The 21,623-nt window shown below is 44.6% G+C and overlaps 1 protein-coding gene across 1 annotated transcript in view; it reads left to right on the top strand.

Annotated features, from left to right (window-relative positions):
- tpo (thyroid peroxidase) overlaps window positions 1-21,623 on the top strand; it is a 96,416-nt gene that overhangs the window by 63,201 nt on the left and 11,592 nt on the right. The window contains exons 10-13 of the mRNA XM_078213507.1: window positions 1,871-2,108; window positions 7,926-8,134; window positions 9,707-9,877; window positions 17,228-17,359. Coding sequence (XP_078069633.1) covers window positions 1,871-2,108; window positions 7,926-8,134; window positions 9,707-9,877; window positions 17,228-17,359 — 750 coding nt within the window. The remainder of the gene's footprint in view (window positions 1-1,870; window positions 2,109-7,925; window positions 8,135-9,706; window positions 9,878-17,227; window positions 17,360-21,623) is intronic.

Below are 21,623 nucleotides of genomic sequence, written 5' to 3'. Positions count from 1 at the left end.
TCCTTTTGTAAATTAGATTAGATTTGTGTCCCTTGCTTAACAGCCCTCTGCCACTGGAAACAGCTTCTCCTCATTTACTTTATCGATACTCTTCATGATTTCAAACACCTCTATCAAATCACCAGGGATTTTAGAGTTGACTCGAAGTTTGGTCAAAGTATTATTGTTTAATTAGTGTCTTTTAAAGTGGAAGAAAGGAGGAGAGTCTAAAATGGAAACTCCAGAGTGTGGGACTAAGTTAGGTGAAGGCATCACTGCAATGATATGCACACTTCCTTCTCTGTTCTAAGCATAGAAATATAGAAACTAGAAGCAGGAGTAGGCCATTTGGCCCTTCGAGCCTGCTCCACGATTCATTTTGATCATGACTGATCATCATAATCAATATCCAGATCCCCCCTTCCCCCCATATCCTTTGACCTCTTTAGCCCTTAGAGCTATATCTAATTGCTTCTTGAAATCAGACATTTTGGCCTCAACTACATTTTGTGATAGTGAATTCCACACACTCACCACTCTCAGGGTGAAAATATTTCTCCTCACCTCAGTTCTAAAAGGTTTACCCCTTATCCTCAAACTGTGACCCCTAGTTCTGGACTCCCCCACCGCCATCAGGAGCATTCTTTCTGAATCTACCCTGTCTAATCCTGTTAGAATTTTATAAATTTCAATGAGATCCCCTCTCACTCTTCTGAACTCCAATGAATAGAATCCTAACCAACTTAGTCTCTCCTCATATGACAGACCTGCCATCCCAGAAGTCAGTGTGGTAAACCTTCATTGCACTCCCTCTATAGCAACACAACCATTGATTGTCTAAAGTCTCCACATAACAGAAGTAGAACAACCCCAATATCATTCCAATAATTTTCCTCTGTATTCTCTTTGAGATCTTCCTAAAGTGAATTGGATTCCCAGAATTGAATGCGGTACACCTTTGAGGCACTAACTAGCAATTATCAGGACTTATTATAACTTCATATATTTTGTAGTCTATTGTTCTATTAATAAAGCTAAGGACACCATATTCTTTTATGAGAACCTTCTTAACTTATCACCTTCAAAGATTTATGTAATCCACTCCAATATCTCTATGTTCCTGGAGCCTCTGTAAAATTACACTATTTACTACATACTGCCTTTCCTCACTCTTTCTGCCAAAACATATCACTTTATACTTTTCTGCATTAAATTTGCATCTGCCATGTGCCTGCCCATTTTACCAGTCTGTCTAGATCTAGATCTTCCTGAAATCTGTTATTACCCTTCTTACTGCCTCCCATATTTCTGACTTTTGTGTCATCTGCAAACTTTGAGCTTACGCCCCTATACCCAAGCCAAGGTTACTAATGTATCAAAAAAGAGCCAGTGGTTGTAAAACCAAAGCCTGTGGGGGGTGGGAAGGGGCACCATTGCACATTCCCCTGCAGTCTGTAAAACAACTTGTCACCACGGCTTTCTGGTCTCTACCTCTTTAGTGCCCATGATATGAGTGATTCTTTCAACAGATGACATTTAACTTTGTTGAAAGTAGTTTTGAAAGGGGACCCATTTAAATGCCTTGGATGAGATGGTGCTTATATCCATCATATACATGGCTGCATATTTAGTTGAAATTGAATGGCATTAATGAACTAACGATCAATGCAGAGGCATTGGAATTACATTGTGATGTACCATCACTATCTTTGAAATTCCTCTCTCTGCTACTTAGTGAATGCAATGACTTGTTCATAATGTTAATGCACCTGTTAAAATAATGCATCAAGGAATCACAGATAGACACATTAAGCCATTACAGGATAATTTCAGGACTAGAGTTTATTGTTGACTTCCTAAACTAACAGAGAATGCATGACTTTACTTCTAGGATACAATGACTGGAGGGAATTCTGTGAACTGGAAAGATTAGAAACTAAAGCCAATTTAAGGAAAGCAATATCTGATTTAGACTTAGTCGAAAAGATAATGGATCTCTATGGGCATCCAAACAACATTGACATCTGGCTTGGTGGTTTGGCAGAAGATTTTCTCCCTGGAGCCAGAATTGGCCCATTATTTGCCTGTTTAATTGGAAAACAAATGAAAGCTTTAAGAGAAGGCGATAGGTAAGTTTTATATTACGTTGTTCCTTCCCAATCCACTCGCATACACAGGCTGTTAGCTCAAACTATTCTGGTAAATGTCTGGTCTAATATTATTAACCATCTTAACACAGATTAATCAAGCACTATGGAGCAGAACAAATAGCACTAAACAAAAGCAGAGAACACTGAAAACCACATTACTTTTCCCAGTAATTATTTGCGTTACTTTCAAAGGATGTAAGTTTAACATTATTTTTGGAACTTTTCTTTGGCACAAACATTGGTGATTGCTCACTTACCTGACAGTGATGGGTTGTAGTGCCTGCAATTTCAGGGGAAGAGATTAAAAATTGGACTGCAGTAAAACTAGCCGTTTTTAAGATTGTTGAGAAAAAGTTCCACAGATTACAAATCATTTTGTCTGACCAGAAATATTAGATCATGCGGTACTCACATGTACATACGGAAAAACAAAGCTGAGTAACAAAAATGAAAAAGAGGATTGGATTCCTTTTTTGGAGCTGGTCATAAGTTATATGTGAAAGAGGAACGGGGTCATTTCTGGTTTTGAGGTCAATATATAATCTTGAGATCTTCATGGTAGTACCTTTAATGTCAGAAACCATAGAAGAACTCTATAAGAAAGTGCATAATACAGGCATTATTTTAGTTGGGCTGCATTACTATCGAATCTCCAACCTAGTATTAGTGATATGCAGCCTTGCTAATAGATTTATTTCATGGTAATAATGTCAAATGTTTGAATCAGTTAAACTAAAACTAAGACAAAACGAATGCAACCTATTATAACTGAAGGGACAATTGACCTTCAGATGTCCCATGTCACTGACTACATAGAGACTTTCAAACGTTCCAGTTTGATCAGTGTTCTCCGAAAATAGTTTTGAGTGACCCCATTTACACGCTGTTGCCATAGTTACCAGCCCAAAGCAAAATATTTCAAGTGCTGTGAAAGTGCTATGCTAAGAACAATAACCTACATCAGTAAAAATCAGCCCTGAAGGTCAAAGGAATGCTATTTTTTTCTAGTGGGCGGGGATATGTTAGTAGTTAACAAAGACACCGTTTATTGCAACACATGCAGAGCAAGGAGATGAAATTAAATTGAAAATACAAATTGTAAATTGTGAAGAGTATAACTGATATGACTTAGGGAAAATAATAAATGCTCAATGTGTGCAGCAAGTCAGCCAGTGCCTGAAAGAAAGGAAAGAACCCGCAAGTATAGTGGTCAGAGTCTTATGGTTCCCTGGAAGGTTCCTTCTGACTGGAGGTTCCCTCCCCTTGGGGATCGGAGTGCTCCGGCCCTCCATCTCCGGCCTCCCTCGTCCCCGCCACTACCCCCCCTTCCCCTGCCATTGCCACCCTCCGCCCCCGCCATTCCCCCTAACTGATCTACAGTGAGATTGCGTCCTTGCACACCCCCCCCCCCCCCCCAGGGCACTCCCGACTGCCCCCCCCCCCCCCTCTCAGGGACCCCTGGTACTTTCCAGAGCTCCCAGGATTTAGCCTCAGGCTCTTTTCTGGCCACTGCAGTGCCGCAACTGTGTAGGCTGGAGAGCTTTCGAACAATCTGATCAGCCGACATCTCTCCAAGGTGGAGCTTCGTCCAAGTGCATACAAAGGACTTGGCTACTGCCAATCAATACTCAATTGAGCGCGAAATGGCAGCAGGCCTGCCTGGAGTCGGCGGGGATGTCTTGCCTGATGCCTCTCTAGATGATGGACACCAAACACTCACAATCCTGATGATTCAGGCCAGCATTTTTTACCTCAGGACGTCTCGAAGCACTTCACAGACAATGGAGCATTTTTTTAAGTATGACTGTAGACATTGTTTGTAATGCAGCCAATATTCCACCAACACTTTCAATAACAATAGTTTACCTTTACATTTTGCCTTTCATGTGGGATGTGGAAAACAGGGGATTTAGTGAGAATTGAAAATAGTAGAGCCACAGCTCATTTACCAGTGTGGTAATCAGAGGGGAGCTACAAAGAAGACCTGAGTTAAAGATCAAAGCATAAAGATAGTTATGTAAGATTGAAAGAGTGAGCAAAGCTAGAAAGCAATAAAGAAATGGAAAGATTGAAATCATACCTTTTTAACTTAAAAGACACAAGGACAGGAAAGACAGGGACATGGGATAGTATGGGCGGAATTCTCCCAAAAAGTGTCGAACTTGCGGGAAAACTGGAGTAAGTCACACTGTTTTTTTCAGTGGGAGTTCAGACTAGAATCTCCCCCACACTTTGCAATGCAGAGGCGACCAGCATGAATCTCATTAGATTTCAAGCAGTGGGGCCTATTCCCACCCGGAAGGCTGAAATCAGTGGAACACTGCACATACGCAGTGGCTCCGAACTGTTAGCCTCCTGCTTGCTGGCCAGCTCGATCACTGGCCAGCCCGGGACACCCGCTGTGCTGCCCCCCAACCCCACCATGGTCCAATCACAGCCTGCTCGACCATTCCCGCGCCCCTGTCCTAGACCGCCCTGATCTCCAGTCCCCTCCCCACCCCATGGCAGACTCCCTCCCCAGGTGACCAGCCCCCAGCCAGCCCCAATCACTGGCCACCCTCCTGTCCCCACCAATCCCCATGCAGAGGGGCAGCAGGACCCCCCACCCCCACTGATTGCCCCCCTGTAGGCCCCATCCACTTGGCACTGCCCCATCCCCAATGGGCAGTGCCAGAGGGCACAAGCTGGCACTGCCAGGGTGCTCATGCCCAGGGCACCACCTCTCACCGCTCGACCACCTGGAGGTCCCGATTTCCCCCCCTCTGCTCCAGCAGAGTTGTCCCGCTAGTTCCCCGAAAGTGGGGACCTACTGTAAACCCCGCTGGAATGAAATACTCTGGCGAGATGGGAGAGGCTAGCTAATCGAAGTACCGTTTAATGATGGAACCCGGATCTCTGTGGAGCCAGCCTTGCCAGCTCTAGGCCCTGTCCTGTCAACCTGAAGGTATTAATTGCACCCCCAGATTTTTTTGTCAGAGTGGCTGAAGATCTGGTCTGAAAACTCAGCTGTGCATTTGGAGAGATACATGCCGATTTCCAGTCTGTGCCTAACACTGACAAATCATGCGAACGTTCCACCCATGGTTTTTTGCCAAACTAATCCAACAATAATGTTGAGAACAATGTCCAGAACTCCTCATGCACTCATCACCTGAGCAAAACAATTGACTCGGTAAATCACAAGACTTTGTGGATTGTGCTCTGAAGATTTGGATGTTCAAGAAACTTCATCACAACTCTGAGTTTGCTTTCGGATGATATGACTACAACTGTCCTGTCTGGGTGATACAAAGCAAACACCTTCAAACATATATGATCTACAGTTTGCTGATGCCTGTTGTTACTCACTCTACACCTGATTTGCAAGTCACTCTTCATCTTTTCAGTTCTGCAGATTGGAATGAAGAACTATGAAGCACTCTAAAGTTTGCCTTTTGAGAGCAAAGAAAAAATTTAAGATCTGGGGCACTCATCAGATAATTACTTGTGCCCCTACAAAAACGCTTGTAGTGTACAGTTGAGAGGGTCACTCGACACAATTGCCTGCCCCCTCTTCCACAGTTATGTCGGCATTAGAGAGGAAGTACACAGTGGCCACTGGTATGCTGGAGGCCTTCTGCAGGGACTGCAATGCATTATCTCCACCCAAAATCACATTTTATTTTAATTTGCTAATTTTCTTTTAATGGTTTTCTTGCAGTGCCACTTTAAGGAGTGGTTTATCAGTTAATTAGTTTATTTTGTTCATGTGGTATACTCATAGTCAAATAGTATTAAAAAAAACTTAAGGCTGTGGTGCCTGTTTCACTATCTTAGGGGACTGCTCCTCAAGTTTTGCTTACACTTTAGCCTCATGCTTTTGATCTTTGACTGCCTGGCGTGGAGGCGGGGCAGGGTGGAAGACCTCCTTGTTAGTCTGCTCCTGGGCCTGGCCAATGGGACCATAAACAGGTCTAGGCAGCAGGTAGGGGTTAAGTTTGACCCAATTGCCTGCTTGTCTTCTCCAGTTATGCTCACACCTGGAGAGAAATCATAGAAATCCTACAGTACAGAAAGAGGCCATTCGGCCCATCGAGTCTGCACTGACCACAATCCCACCCAGGCCCTACCCCCATATCCCTACATATTTTACCCACCAATCCCTCTAACCTACGCATCCCAGGACACTAAGGGGCAATTTAAGCATGGCCAATCAACCTAACCCACACATCTTTGGACTGTGGGAGGAAACCGGAGCACCCGGAGGAAACCCACGCAGACACGAGGAGAATGTGCAAACTCCACACAGACAGTGACCCAAGCCGGGAATCGAACCCAGGTCCCCGGAGCTGTGAAGCAGCAGTGCTAACCACTGTGCTACCGTGCCGCCCCACGAGAGGGAGCACAATTTTGCACCAAAGTTAAGGAAACATTTTTAAACTTACCTGAATGTGATGGCAGTGGACAATGAAGTACTTCTGGCTGCACCACAGTTCTGCCCACCTTGTCAGCCCCATTGTCCCACAAACAACCCGCTCCCCCTCCCCCTACCCAATAGCTTCCATTCCCAACCTTCCCAGATCCTGCATAAAGGCTGGCACTGGCCACCAAACTGGTTGATCTTACTCTGAGCCCAAGCAATAAGCTTCATCAAGACAACCAACTCACAACTCTCATAGTCCTGAAGCGTAAAAATCATTTTCAGACAATCACTGGGTCTGCCTTTTCCAATCACCTATTCAGCATATGTAATCAAATAAAATCTGGGAAATGTGCTGCAGACAACAGAAAAATCTATTATTATTTCCTGTGATTCATTCCTTACAATTTTAGTGTGTTGCCAGAGCAAGTGTAATCTCATGAAAAATGTAACTACATTTGAAAAGCAATTCATGGGGCTGTTAAGTTCTTTGCAGCACTGTGAGGCATGAAAAGCATCGTATAAATATATTCTTTAGATCATATATATGTATGTAATATATTTTATTATATTATACTGTATCCTTACTTTTTCTTAGCCGCAAGAAGCAATATAATTACAGATACATCCCACATTAATTGAGTCATTAAGAAATACCTTTAAGTTCTCTGAGTATTATACACAGTTATTTTTCATGTAATCCCAGTGTTTTCACTTCCACTATTTTAACTGCAACTACATTCCACGTATTAATCATTCTTTGTGTAACTTCCAGCTCAGGATTATACTTTTATAGATATTTTATTTCTCCTCAACTGAAGTGTTGTTTAAGAACGTATCCCTAATCAATTTGCTTCTGCTTGCATTTTAATGTATCTGGTTTCTGCTGATCTTACAGCAACATTCAGTATTGAGGCTTTGTAACAATGGAGTTTCTCAAAATGATGCAGTGCACCATATGTTTAGGTATCTGGTAACCTTTTCTTCCTCTACTGACAGCTCCCTGCAGAGATCATCACCCTTCTCCTATTCTTTTGCCAGTAGTTCAATCTTGTGTGTCAGTGCACGTCAATGTTCAATGATTGTTTTATAAATCATTATAAGCCTCCCTGCGAAACGGCCACAACCGTTAGTGCCGCTCACATAACCAGAAGTGCTACTCAACGTCTGTCATGAGGTTGCAACATGAAATTAATAACTTTCTCGTCTGGCAGTTATGAAAGTAACAGGAGACTAGGTGGTTTGAAAATAATCCCAGGATTCGGATGATAGTCAGGTGTTTGAGTTTGGTGCTTGGGATTTCTGTTGTCAATTGAAATTCTGGGAAATAAAAAGGGACTTGTATTCACTCCTGCACTGTGCCGATAATGTAATGGAACCTGCTCTCTGCTCCATAGGTTTTGGTGGGAAAACCCTGGTGTCTTCACATCAGCTCAGAAGCATGAACTTTCCCGACATTCGTTGTCCCGTGTCATTTGTGACAACACTGCAATCTCTGAGGTGCCCTTAGATGCTTTCCGATTAGGGCAGTTCCCGCACAGTTTTGTACCTTGTGATCAAGTTCCTGGATTGAACCTTCAGGCATGGCATGAAAATCCACAACAAGGTAATTGACTCTTATATCTCGCTATTACAGACCCCAAGATTGCCTGCCATGCTGTAATAAATGTCGCAAAGGCAGAGAAAGTCCAGCTGATCAGTTGGTGGAAAATTGAGCATACAATGGGATCATGTATTGACAATGCATTCTATGACTATAAAGCCAGAGAAGTTTACAACACTCTTGAGGTCTTATTTTTCAAGCTTCCGGTTAAACTTCTTAAAATCCCTTTGCAGAACCTCAAGCATACTTCCATCTTTGTCATAATTCTTCTTATGGCACTGGCTGCCCTCTCTCTCCATTCACAGAACTTTTTCACTCGCTCCATGATGTCGTGCACCGAGATACCAGAGAGACAAGATACCATTCAGGATTCCTGGTCACTGTTTCAAAAAGAGGCGTAATATTCCTTTGACTAGAATCTGCTGTAGCGACCATTCTTTTGTGTCCCAATTGCCTTTAACCTCCGTGGGTAGACCTCTACTCCGTGTTGCTTAGGAAAATTCTCCACTGAGGTACTGTCCGCCTCATAGTTGTTCAATATTATTGCCAATTTATTTTAGCTCCCGTCACGAGACTGGAGCAGGGGAGTTAGCCTTTTCTTTCTCATCCTGCTCTAACAGATTTAACATTGTGGTAGCAGGGGCACCAAGGTAGTTAGGTCCACTTTAAATGTGCAGATCAGACTCTAATCATCAAGACTTTATCTACCATATGTACACTGAAAAAGACAGGTGGATTTTTTGCCCACATTATTGGATATAAATAATCATTCAAGCCTTAATGTGCCCGTGATGATCTTACTCCTTGGGTCTGCTCTTTCTCTGGGAGGCATCAATGAGTTTTTTTACTAACAGCTCTTTCCTGGTTTTAATTCAAGTTTCTTTATTCGTGTCACAAGTAGGCTTATATTAACACTGCAATGAAGTTACTGTGAAAATCCCTTAGTCGCCACACTCCGACGCCTGCTCGGGTACACTGAGGGAGAATTTAGCATGGCCAATACATCTAACCAGCATGTCTTTCAGACTGTGGGGGAAACCCGGAGGAAACCCACACAGACATTGGGAGAACCTGCAGACACCACACAGACAGAAATTCAAGCCGGGAATCGAACCCAGGCCCCTGGCGCTGTGAGGCAGCAGTGCTAACCACTGTGCTGTTTTACACAAATAAGAATGTCAAAGATTGAGAGATGACATTATCATCTGTGCAGTACATGTTATTATAATGCTTATGGAAATTGTAACGTTTTAACATTAATTTGATACACTGATTTTTAACATGAATGCCAGAAATGAGCTGATCAACAGACGTTTACTAATTTGTAAACTATACATTTATTTGTGTTATTAAAAATACTAATTTCAAGAAGATATTAAAAGAAAAGTTCATTGATTTTATAAACCATAGGCAGGAGTGAAGAAAATATTACAGCCACAAAGGTCAAAACTGAACACGTTAAGAGTAAGACCAGATTAAAAACGGCGAATGAGGATCATGTTAGAACAATTTGTTAGAAGAATTATGAGATGAATTTTCTTGCTATATTTGATATCTCCATCACTATGCTTTTAGTTGGATCATGTGGGCCTCCCCCACCAATAGAAGATGGAACGTATGTGCTATGCACCAGTTCTGGACTATCCACTGTTTCATATATTTGCCATCATGGATTTCACCTGTTTGGACCAGAGGAGTTAACCTGCAGTTTCAAGGGATGGAGCAGTGATCCACCAGTCTGCAAAGGTAATGATTAAGATCATTAAGTTTTGAAGGTATTCAGACATGTGGAACAAACAATTGTTGCATCATTTCTGTATCTTAACATTGCTTTAATCTGATTTCACCTTGAGTTATTTTTAATTGGCAGAATTACATATTAATGATAATTGCTCTTTTCAGTCCTATTTTTCTTACTCAAATTTTTAAAGGATTTCACTTTGAATAAATTACAATGTGTTTTATTGATACAATGATCCATGCCCAACTAGAGCAAAGTCTGCAATATTGCATTTCAATAAAGTAAAAAATGGTGGGGGAAATGATTGAATGTTGTTCACTGAAATACAAAATGGACCATCAGTAATTGTGTTTGTTTGATTATTTGATTAGTTTTCTACAGTTCATGTTTTTCTCCTTAATATTGTACAACTCTCTTACAATGTCAAAATCAAGCAACACTATTTGTTGTAATGCACAAAGATTCTTAACACCATGAAACCATCTGATCTGGGGTTAATTCATGAGCATTTACATCCTAAACTGTGATGGAGTCCATGCACTGGAAGCAAATGCACTTAAAAGCATTTTCAGACTCAAAATGCCAAGTGGACACTCCTCCTCAGATTCCTACCATCAGAAAGGTCAGAACCAGATCTTCAAACAGATGCAGGGACCAAGAAAAAGTAATGGCCATTAAGCAGGTCACACGTCCATTCCCCTTGCTTAGCCACTTCCACAATGGTGGATGAGGGAATGGGTCTTAGAATCCATTCGCTCCTATGGAATATGCAACTGACAGCGTTGTGGGCTCATTGAGTGCTCATCCGGGGTAAGTTCTTTAATTTTTCACAGTGACGGCAGAACATCAGCAGCAATTGAGTTTATGCCAGCTGCATAGGGGGCAAGAAGCATGGATTAGAGGTGGGAAGAGTTTAAAAGGTAAGTGAAATGATTTTTACTCCTTCACAGTTCATCATTACATGCTGTAGCATGAGTTGTACCTGTGCTCAGTAAGGTGAATTATGACAGTGCTGTGATTAGAAGTTGTGACTACTTTTTAAAGAATTTGTTTGCCAGATTGTTACTTCTACCAAGAGGCAAGCTGTCAAGTAAAACAATAACATTGTTAATGCAGAAATGTCTTCAGATGTGTCAAAGAAGAGTTCATCTAATAAATAAAAAGGTAGAGTACAGTCCACATGATTAAAAGGGTCGCCTACTGTGATAACCAAATGTAAATATATAATCTTTTTCTATTGCTTCCTATTTCCTCGAGACATCTGTTGAGATAGCTGTTGAAGTCTGTTTACTCAGGCAGTTTTATGGTTCCTTGACTGCAATTCAACCACCCAATCATTTTACAAGCGCTTGACTCAGTTGGTATGAAGAATCTGTTAGTTTACTTCGGGAGCTTTATGGGCTATTCAATGGCTTCCAAATATTATAATAGGGTTTCTGAGTTCTGTACATCAAGTGGATAAAGAGTGAGGGTGACAAGTACGTGAGAGCAAGGAGAATGAGAGGATAAGATGAGGGGTTTTGGTGAGGAGGTTTGAAGTGGTCAGAAGACTAAACTTATATACAAGTGAGCCACTGATTGCCTCAAAAGCACCAAGCAAATGCTTTTTGGGAATGGAAGCAGGGCTTTTACCCTGTCTGCTCTGGACTCAGCCTGCCTCCACAGCACTTCAAGGTGCCAGGCCCACCTCTTGGCCTCTTAGGGCCTAGTACCTTCAGAAGTTTCCATTTGTGGACAGTCTCAAGACAGAGGTGGGATCGCATGCAGAACTTGTTCCAACTCACAGTTCCCACCTCCATCGTGAAAACCCAGCCCCAGGAATCAACCAATTAAGTTTAACCATTTGGAACTGCACTGGACGCAACAAAGATTTTGCACTCTAGAACAGTAAAACTATAGTGCTGAAATCCGGTGGATCAGATGAGAGGCATCGTAGCATCGTGGTAATACCACTGACCAGTAATCCATAAACGCAGTTTAATGCTCCAGCAACATGAGTTCAAATCCTGCTGTGAGGAGAAGTAAATTTAAGACACAAACGGATATATTTCTAGATATCAAGGGATAGAAATCATAGAAATCATAGAAACCCTACAGTGCAGAAGGAGGCCATTCGGCCCATCGAGTCTGCACCGACCACAATCCCACCCAGGCCCTACCCCCACATGTTTACCCACTAATCCCTCTAACCTACGCATCCCAGGACCCGGAGGAAACCCAAGCAGACACGAGGAGAACGTGCAAACTCCACACAGACAGTGACCCGAGCTGGGAATCGAACCTGGGACCCTGGAGCTGTGAAGCAGCAATGCTAACCACTGTGCTACCGTGCCGCCCTATGGTGTAAGTGGGGGAAAATGGCATTGAGGTAGAAAATCTTGTTGAATGGCAGAGCAGGCTTGAGATGTCATAAAGTCTACTCTTTCTCCCATTCCCTATGTTCCCCTAATCAAATTTGTTCCTGTATAGATAGAACATTAACAGTTACCCAACAATGTGAAATATATGCCCTAGCTAGAAAAACAAGATAAATCTAAGCCAGCTAATTACCACACTATTATTAATTTTTCTGTAATAGGAGTCATCATAGTGCCATCAAGGATATGCTCAGCAGTAACCCTCTTATCAGTGCTTAGTTTCGTTTCTGTCAGAACTGCTCGGCTCCAATTACCGTCACAACTTTGATCTGAACATGGATTTCAGCGCTTAATGCAAGAGCAATGGGAACAGCTATCCTCAACATCAAAGCAGCGGTCAACTGAGCATAGGAACAAAACCAGAAGTGAATGGAAGTCTAAAGGAAATGTTCTCTAGCAGCTGGAGTGATACCTGACACAAAGCAGCTGTTTGGCAAAAATAAAAGCAAATTACTGCGGATGTTGGAATCTGAAACCAAAAGAGAAAACGTTGGGAAATCTCAGCGGGTCTGGCAGCATCTGTAAGGAGAGAAAAGATTTTTTTTTGTTTATATATCCAATTCAATCTAATCAAAGTCCAATTCAGAGTCTCAACAAGTGAGACATTCCCGATCCAAGCTGACAAGACAGGGCTCTCACCTCCTGTCTTGAGCTTGATCTACATGATCCAAGCAGATTGGAGTAAGCATTGCACCTCCTCCAAAGCTCAATCTCATTTGCATCTTAGCCAAAAGGCCGAGATGCCGCTTTTAAAAATTGCTTCAAATGAAGCCACAATGTAATCTCATGACTTCAACCAAGTAGCATGTTGATGCTACATTTGATTTTAGCCAAAAGGCCGAGAGAGAAAAGTTTGACGTTTCAAGTCCAGATGACCTTTCGTCAAAGCTAAAAGGCATAGAAAGTGGGAGATATTTATTTATACTGCAGGGAGAGGGAATGAAAGATGAATCAAAGCCATATAAACCAAAGGAAAAGACTGCTAATAGCAGTCCACAGAGACAATAAAGGGTGTGGATGGCCAAACGGCAGAGAAGCTGTGATGCGCGATTGATTCACACGGGAGGCTAGAACGTACCCGGGAATAAAGGCTTTTATTCACTACAAATAGGAGCACACTACTCAACAATATTATCCCAGACTAAAGACTACTAGGAAATAGCAGTGACCTTTATACTCCTGTAAGAAGGCGGAGTCCTGGGCGGAGCCGAACGGAGTGTACCACATAAACAGTAATAACAGGTGGAACACCCAACAACCCTAACCCCAACAGCAACGAGAGTAACATATATACAAGTACCCATAGTGGTAACCATCTATGGTTCACCACAAGCTGTAAGCTGTAACAGATGGAGATGTTGGGGGAGGAGGAGGGGGAAATGGGACAGAGGTAGAATGTAGAAAAGGGTAAGCGGTCGGGGGGGGGGGGGAGAAAAGATAAGGGAAGGGGGATGAAGTAGAGGAAAGAAAAGAGTGGGGGTGGGAAAGAAAAATCAGGAAAGACCATAAAGAAATAAAAGGTAGCGAACAGTAAAAAATTAAATAAAATAGAATGAAAACAAAGGGGACCGAGCTGGGGTAGAGCAAATCACCTGAAGTTGTTGAATTCGATGTTGAGACCGGAAGGCTGTAAAGTGTCTGGCTGGAAGATGAGATGCTGTTCCTCCAGTTTGTGTTGAGCTTCACTGGAACATTGCAGCAGGCCAAGGACAGACATGTGGGCATGGGAGCAGGATCGTGGGTTAAAATGGCAAGCAGCCGGAAGGTCAGGGTCCTGACTACGCACAGACCGAAGGTGCTCAGCAAAGCGATCACCCAGTCTACGCTTGGTCTCTCTGATATAGAGGAGACCACATCGGGAGCAGTGAATGGAATAGACCAAATTGAAAGAGGTGCAAGTGAAACACTGCTTAATCTGGAATGAATGTTTTGGGCCTTGGATGGTGAGCATAGAAGAGGTAAAGGGACAGGTGTTACACCTTCTGCGATTGCATGGGAAGGTGCCATGAGTGACAGGAGAGGTGTTGGGTACAGTGGAGGAGTGGACTGGGTTATCCCAGAGGGAACGGCCTCTGCAGACAGAGGGAGTGAAGGGAAGGTGTGTTTGGTGGTGGTATCATGCTGGAGTTGGCGAAAATGGCGGAGGATTATGCTTTGCATGCGGAGGCTGGCGGGGTGAAATGTGAGAACAGGGGGGACTCTATCCCTGTTCTGGGAGGGAGGGGAGGGGGTGAAGGTCATGGCGCGGAAGATGGATTGCACGCTGTTGAGGGCCCGGTTGACAACTGTTGATGGGAATCCACGATTGAGGAAAAAGGAGCACATATTAGAAGCACCACTTTGGAACGTGGCATCATCAGAGCAAATGTGACGGAGGTGAAGGAGCTCAGAGAAAGGGGTGTTTGGCTATGTTGGACCTCATCACTGAAATGTACTTGACCCAACTGATTCTAGCTGCTCCATCGATTAACTTCTTTCTGCCGTAAAGTTGGACGTTGATGATTGTACAGAGTTCAGCTCCACTCCTTCGATAATCATTCAATATCACACAATTGTTACAGTGCAGAAGGAGGTGGTTCAGCAGACTGTGTCTGCACCAGCTCTTCAAAGGAGGAATTCCCATTGTGTCATTCTCCCATCTTCTCCCCATACCCCTGCACATTCTTCCTTTTCAGACAACAGTCTAATTTCTGTTTGAATGCTTTGATTGAAACTGCCTCCACCACACTCTCGGGCAGTGCATTGCAGACCTTAAGCATTCACTGCAAGAATATGGGGGTGATTCTCCCAGCCCACTGCGCTGCTTTAGTATGTAGCACAGTGGGCCAGGAGACTCTAACAGAGGCTGTTTCATGGGCTCCCTGCTGGGTGGCACGGCCTCCTCGCGTCTCCAGCAGCTAGATTTCCGGCACTGTCGGCATTGTGCCGGAGATCGGCGTGGAGCTGTATAGTATATGCAAATTCTAATTTGCATTCAATTTAAATAGCATTAACAGTCCCGATACTGAAATCTCCAGGCCCGTTAGCCTCTCCCCCTGCCCCCGTTCACACCAGCGGGGTTTAGTATAACTTCCCACTTACGGGGAGCAGGCTGCCTGACCCCACTGGAGTGAAGGGGGGGCAATCGAGGCCCCCCAGAGGGTTGGTGCCAGGGAGGTACCCTATGGGTATTGCCACCTTGGCAGTGCCAGTCTGGACCCTCTGGCACTGCCTAAGGGGCAAAGTGCCAATGCCTAGAGGGCAACTTGGCACTGCCCACTGGGCATAGGGCAGGGCCTGATGGGGGTGGGGCCTGATGGGGTCTCTGGGGGGGGGGGGTGATCGTTGGGGTTGCGGGGTCCCGCTGCCACTCTGCAGTCAGCGGTGACAGAGTGAGGGAGAGGCCAGCGATCGGGGCTGGCCATTGAGGTGGAGCCGGGGCAGCCTGCTGGGGAGTGGGGGCGGGGCTGCTGGTGGTGGGTGGTGGGGGATCGAGAGTTCGGAGTTGCAGGGGTTGGGGGGGAGAGGGGTCAAGGCTGGCCCGTGCATGTTCGGGGGGGCCAGCGATCGGGCCGTGGGTGGGTCGTACAGCGGCAATGCGGGAGTCATGGGGCTGGCCAGCAATTAAGCTGGCCAGCAATCAGGAAGCCAGAAGACATGGGCTACTGCACCTGCGCCGAGCTCGGCGCTGACAGATCAGCGCTGTGCTGCCGGCCTCTCCAGTAGGAATAGGCCCCGCCCACTGATTTTCAACGGGCTTTACACTAGTGCACTCTGCAGTGCACGGAGTGTGGGAGATTCATTTTGAAACTCCCGCTGGAAAAACCAGTGGGATTTACTCCAGTTTTTACACAAATTCAATGCTGAGAAGTTTGTTTGGTAAAATTACCCCCATGTTTTTTCTCATGTTACTTTTCCTTTATTTGCCAATTATTTTAAATCTGTGCTCTCTTGTTCTTGATTCTTTGATGAGTTGGAACAGTTTTTTCCTTTTTCTTCTGTCAAGACCCCTTTTGATTTTGAATATCTTTATCAAATCTCCTTTCAACCTTTTATTCTCCATGGAAAACAGTCCGACCTTTTTCAATCACCCTTAATATAACTCAAGTTCTCGTACTTGGAACCATTCTTGTGACTCTTTCCCCTCTTCAGTGCCTTTACATCCTTCCTAAAGTGTGACATCCAGAACTGGACACAATTCTCCAACTCAAGATTAATGTCTTCTCTAAGTTCAACATAATCTCCTTGACTCTATTCCCCTATCAATAAAGTCTAGGATCCTGTACGCTTTATTAATCACTCTCTCAACCTGTCCTGCCACCTTCAATGACTAATGCACATGTGCACCCAGGTCCATCTGCGTCTGCATCCTTTTAGAATTGTACTTATATTACTTAAGATTTTGAAGCAGTATGGATCAGATGAGGATGGCAACTCTGCTCAAGACTAAATAGAAGAGTTAGTATCTCCCCCTCATGGCCTAGTTGGTAAAAGCATGTGAGGTATATAAACCAGAAGATCCTGGGTTCAGTCCCAAGTCCCTGTCAAATTAACAAATCACAGAAAATCAATTTTTCATCATTTCTCCCAATTTTGAGCAAGAAAGCTTTGATCAAGTGACAGTCTGAACTGATATGTAAATGTGCCTATCTACAGTGGCAGAATTTAACATATTGCTGACTGGGGTGATTGAATAGATTATGATGATGGCAGAGTAATATTTAAGATTAGAGGTGGGGATAAAGACAGCACCAGGTTGCATTCACATATTTCATCTTAGATGAGCAGCGCAGACCAAGATTTAAAGGCAGTTGTTGAAAAAATAAAAGCAGCCGAGACAGTCTCTACTCTATTGACTGATGGTGGGAGCGGGAGATAGCAGTGAGGCATCTGAGAAAGCAGATGTGAGCGTTATGTTTTATGTATTTATAATACTTGTGATATGTTTCCTTATTGTAGATATTAATGAATGTGAAGATGCTACAAGGCCTGCATGTCACAGCTCTGCAACCTGTGTGAACACCAAAGGAAATTACATGTGTGTCTGCTCTGACCCTTACATCATTTCGGAAGATGAACACAGCTGCATTGGTAAGATCCTCTATCAGTAGCTCTCGCTGTAGTGTTGTCATTGAAAGAAAAACACACTGTTCAGATTTCCCTGCCAATGAAACAACTGCAGTTACATCATGGGTGAAGGGTTGAGTCAAGGGGTTGTCGGGGTACTGGAAGATCCTGCTTCACTAAGTTAGTGAGGATAATGTTATGAAAAATTCATTTCACTGAAGCAAAACAACAGAGGTCTTGAGTGGTATAGCAAGGATGTAAGGAGTAGTATGAGGTTAAGGAGAGATCATTCAGATGTGCAAAGCATTCAAAAAGAAGGGGTAAAGTACAATCACAAAGGTGGCACAGTGGTTAGCACTGCTGCTTCACAGCGCCAGGGACGCAGGTTCAATTCCGGCCTCAAGTCACTGTCTGTGTGGAGTTTGCACTTTCTCCCCTTGTCTCCGGTTTCCTCCCACACTCCAAAGGTGTGCAGGTTAGGTTGAATGGCCATGCTAAATTGCATCTTAGTGTCAGGCCTGCAAGGAATTAATATGGGGTTATGAGGATAGGGCCCAGGTGAAATTGGGGTTGGTGCAGACTTGATGAGCCAAATGGTCTCCTTCTGCACTGTAGGGATTCTATGAAGTACAAGTTGGAAATAAATCAAGAAGTGTATGTAATGTAATATTGTTAATAACATAATAATTGTTAATAACACATTTTCCCATTCAAACAAATATGCAATACACAAAGGGGTCAAGAAAAACATTGGATCCTTAATGGTATTGGGAAGCTGGATTCTGGGTTATTAACCAGTTAATCTCACTATCATATTGCTTAGGAAGGAAACAAGAGCCTGTCTAAGTCAAATTCCACCAATGGCAATGCCAGTAAATGTACAAATAGCAAAGGATAATTACCTAACCAAATTAGATGCTCTTCAAATAGTAGTGAATACACAATGCACATTTAAGAATCTTTATGATGATGGGGACACAGACTAATGAAAATGTGACCAAAATAATTTTATAATTACATATTTCAGAAAAGCTTAGAAGAAGAACAAAATACTTAACAGAATTTATTACATAGAAAAGAGCCGAGGGACATCCTGTAAATATAGATTTGTAAATTTAACATAAAGACTGAAAATAATGCATAATTTAAACTAAATGCTCAAAAATATTGAGCAGATCTGGCAGCAGATCTGTGAGGAGAGGAACAGAATTAACATCTTGGGTCATCCGGTCATTGCAATGAAATGCTGGGCTGAATTTTAACTTACTGACCCACTCACAGAGGGGGTGCCTGCAGTGCATCAGGAACATGAACATCTCAGCAGGCACATTTATGAATGACTTTTTAACTCAGTCATTGCATTTGCATCTGGCCTCAGGGTTTGCTAACTAATTAATGTGAGTGGGTGTGATGACATCCCACATCAGTCCAGTTCAGCTCCAATATTTAAAAGGATCCTGCAAGGATCCAAACAAATAGTTTAATATGTTGAGGTTACAAATATCAATGGATGCAAATCAAGTCAGAACATTGGGAGTAATAAGACCAGAAGAACACAAGGGGCCCGATTTTACCATCAAGTTGCACCCATTTTCGGGTACGAAAACTTGATAAAGTCGGACGTGAGGCGAGTAGCACGATCCGCGCCCGCCTCCGCGCCGGTTCCCCCTTTACCAAGGCCCAACAATGGGCACAATCGGAACCGCGCCCGAAATGGGCGAAATGGCCATTTAAATGCATTTAAATTGAATTCATGGGCTGTACGCGCAATTTTACCAGCACTTCCCCCTTTACAACTGCATTTGCCAATCCAGAATCAGCGCAAAGCAGACATGCTCCATAAAAGTCCGATTCGGGCGCTCCATCAGTCAGGATTAGTGAGAAGGTAAGTGCGTAGCGTCCGATGGCTCTCTGCTACTCACGGGTGTCCTTTTGTTGCAGCCATTTTCTTTCTGCGAGAGGGTGGGAGGGGCTGTTGCTCAGCAGGGTCTCCGATGTTCAACTTGCAGCATGGACCCGGGTTTCAGCACTGACATCGGGTCCTGTGGTGCTGCTGGGTCCTAGTGCACTCAGCTCACTTCCAACTGAAGGATGTGCACAAAGACCTTGTAAATTGCACTGCTGCAGCCTCTCAGCTTCGCAAGGAGCTGTGATTGTGGTGAGCATGTGGCTGGGAGAATTGGGGGTGGCTGTGATTGTGTGGAGCATGTGGCTGAGGAAATTGGGGGGGGTGGGCTGTGACTGTTGATGTGTTAGGGACAAGCAATGTTCCTTAACCTCTACATGTGTTCTCTTCCATCCTCCCTCCCTCCCAGAGTGACGAGATGGCTTTTGCGATACAACCAATCAATCTTGCTGTTCTTTTGGTTGCTGCTGGAGCTGAGGAGGAGGAGCTGGAGGAAGAATTGTGGGCACAGGAGGCCCTGGTCTTACCACTTGCAGTAGTAGAGGGAGACGGTCACTAAGGCAGGAGGTGGCCTCCATTCACCCAGAGGGAGGCGCAGGAGAAGGAGGGAGCAGAAACCCCGGCAGTTCCGTGCACAAGGGTCATTTGAACAGATGTCAGACACCGTGTGCTGCTGATGTCTCCGCCTCCAAAAGGAGACAGTGCAACACCTGTGCAACCTGTTGCAGGATCTGGCACCTAGGTCCACTTTTATGTGACCGGCTCCTTCTAGACCCCTAGTGGAGATGTCTGTGGCATCTCCCAATCAGCTGTGCACACCTGTGTCAAGCCGGTCACAGAAGCCCTGTGTGCCCGGGCTGGGCAGTACATCAAATTTAACCTGGACCAGGCCCATCAGAAAGCCCAGGCTGCAGGGATGCAGCCATTGCAGGGATGCCTAACGTACAGGAGGCCATCAACTGCACACACATCACTCTCAAGACCCCCCTACAGAATCTGCGAAGATTCATCAACAGAAAGGGGTTCCACTCCCTGAACGTTCAACTTGTGTGCGACCATAACATGAACATTATGCATGTCTGCGCAAGACATCCAGGTAGTGTTCACAACAGCTTCATTGTCAGGAGCTCGGACATCCCGGAGGCATTTGAGGAGGAGCCCAGGCTGCGGGGGTGGTTCCTGGGTGCTATGGGTTACCCGCTTCGGACATGGCTGATGACGTCTGTGTGGAAGCCTGTGACTGAGGCGGAGACCCGCTAAATGAGGCCCATTTAGCCACCCGTGCGATAGTGGAGAGGTACATTGGGCTTCTCAAAATACGATTCTAGTGCCTTGACCAATCTGGCAGGGCCCTCCAATGCAGTGCTGTGATCTCTTCCCACATAGTAGTCATGTGCTGTCTGGCTCAACAGAGAGGTGACCTATTGGAGGAGGAGGAGGACATGGAGGCTGAACAGCTGGGCGCCTCTGGGGAGGATGACCAGCAGGAAGAGGAGGAGGAGGAGGAGGAAGAAGAGGAAGAGCACGCCAAGGAACACCAACCAGGCGCTGGAGGGCTGGCAGCCCAAATGAAACAGTCCCAGACTCAAATCCACCCAGCACTTAGAATCAAAATGGTAAAGTAGGGCCCAAAATGTAGGAATAGAAGTCGGCCATTCAGCCTATCAAGTCTGCTCCGCCATTCAATGAGATCATGGCAAGGAGACGCCTGTTGTGAGTCTCCCAGGTGCTTTTATTTAGCACAATCAGCTCCACACTGGAAATCGGGGAGTGGGGAAGGCCAACGATGGGGGGTGGATCAGGAAGGCCAGCGATCGGGAGACTGGTGTTGGGGGGGCCAGTCCCCATGCACCGATCTCCGCACTGACAATTCGGCGCATGCACAGCGGTCCGCTCAGCACTATGCCGCCAGCATCACGGGCAGGAATAGGCCCTGCCCACCACTTTTCAGAGTGGATCATGCTATGGCACTCTGTATTGCTCAGATTGTCGGAGAGTCATTCAGGTAAGTACACCCAAAAATGGGCCGGAGATACTGTCGTTTTCCTGCCCATTGGGTACTTAGTTTTTTTTGGGAGAATCCCGGCCCATGACTGATCTGAAATGATAATCCTCAACTCCACTTACCCGTCTTATCCCCATAACCCTTGATTCCCTTACTGTTTAAAAATCAGCCTTGAGAATACCTAATGACCTCGCCTCCACTGCCCTCTGGGCTAAAATCCACAGATTCACTACCCTCTGAGAGGTGAAATCCCTCCTTATCTCTGTCTTAAATAGGTCACCCTTTACTCTGAGATTATGCCCTCTGGTCCTAAACTCGCCCACAATGGGAATCAATGTCTTTAGCCAAGGAGTAGGAGACTTATAATGATAATTATA

This window comes from Mustelus asterias, chromosome 5 (assembly GCF_964213995.1).
Source record: "Mustelus asterias chromosome 5, sMusAst1.hap1.1, whole genome shotgun sequence".
Classification (NCBI taxonomy): Eukaryota; Metazoa; Chordata; class Chondrichthyes; order Carcharhiniformes; family Triakidae; genus Mustelus; species Mustelus asterias.
Note: the sequence above shows the minus strand (reverse complement) of the source record. Positions and strands in the feature narration are given on the sequence as shown.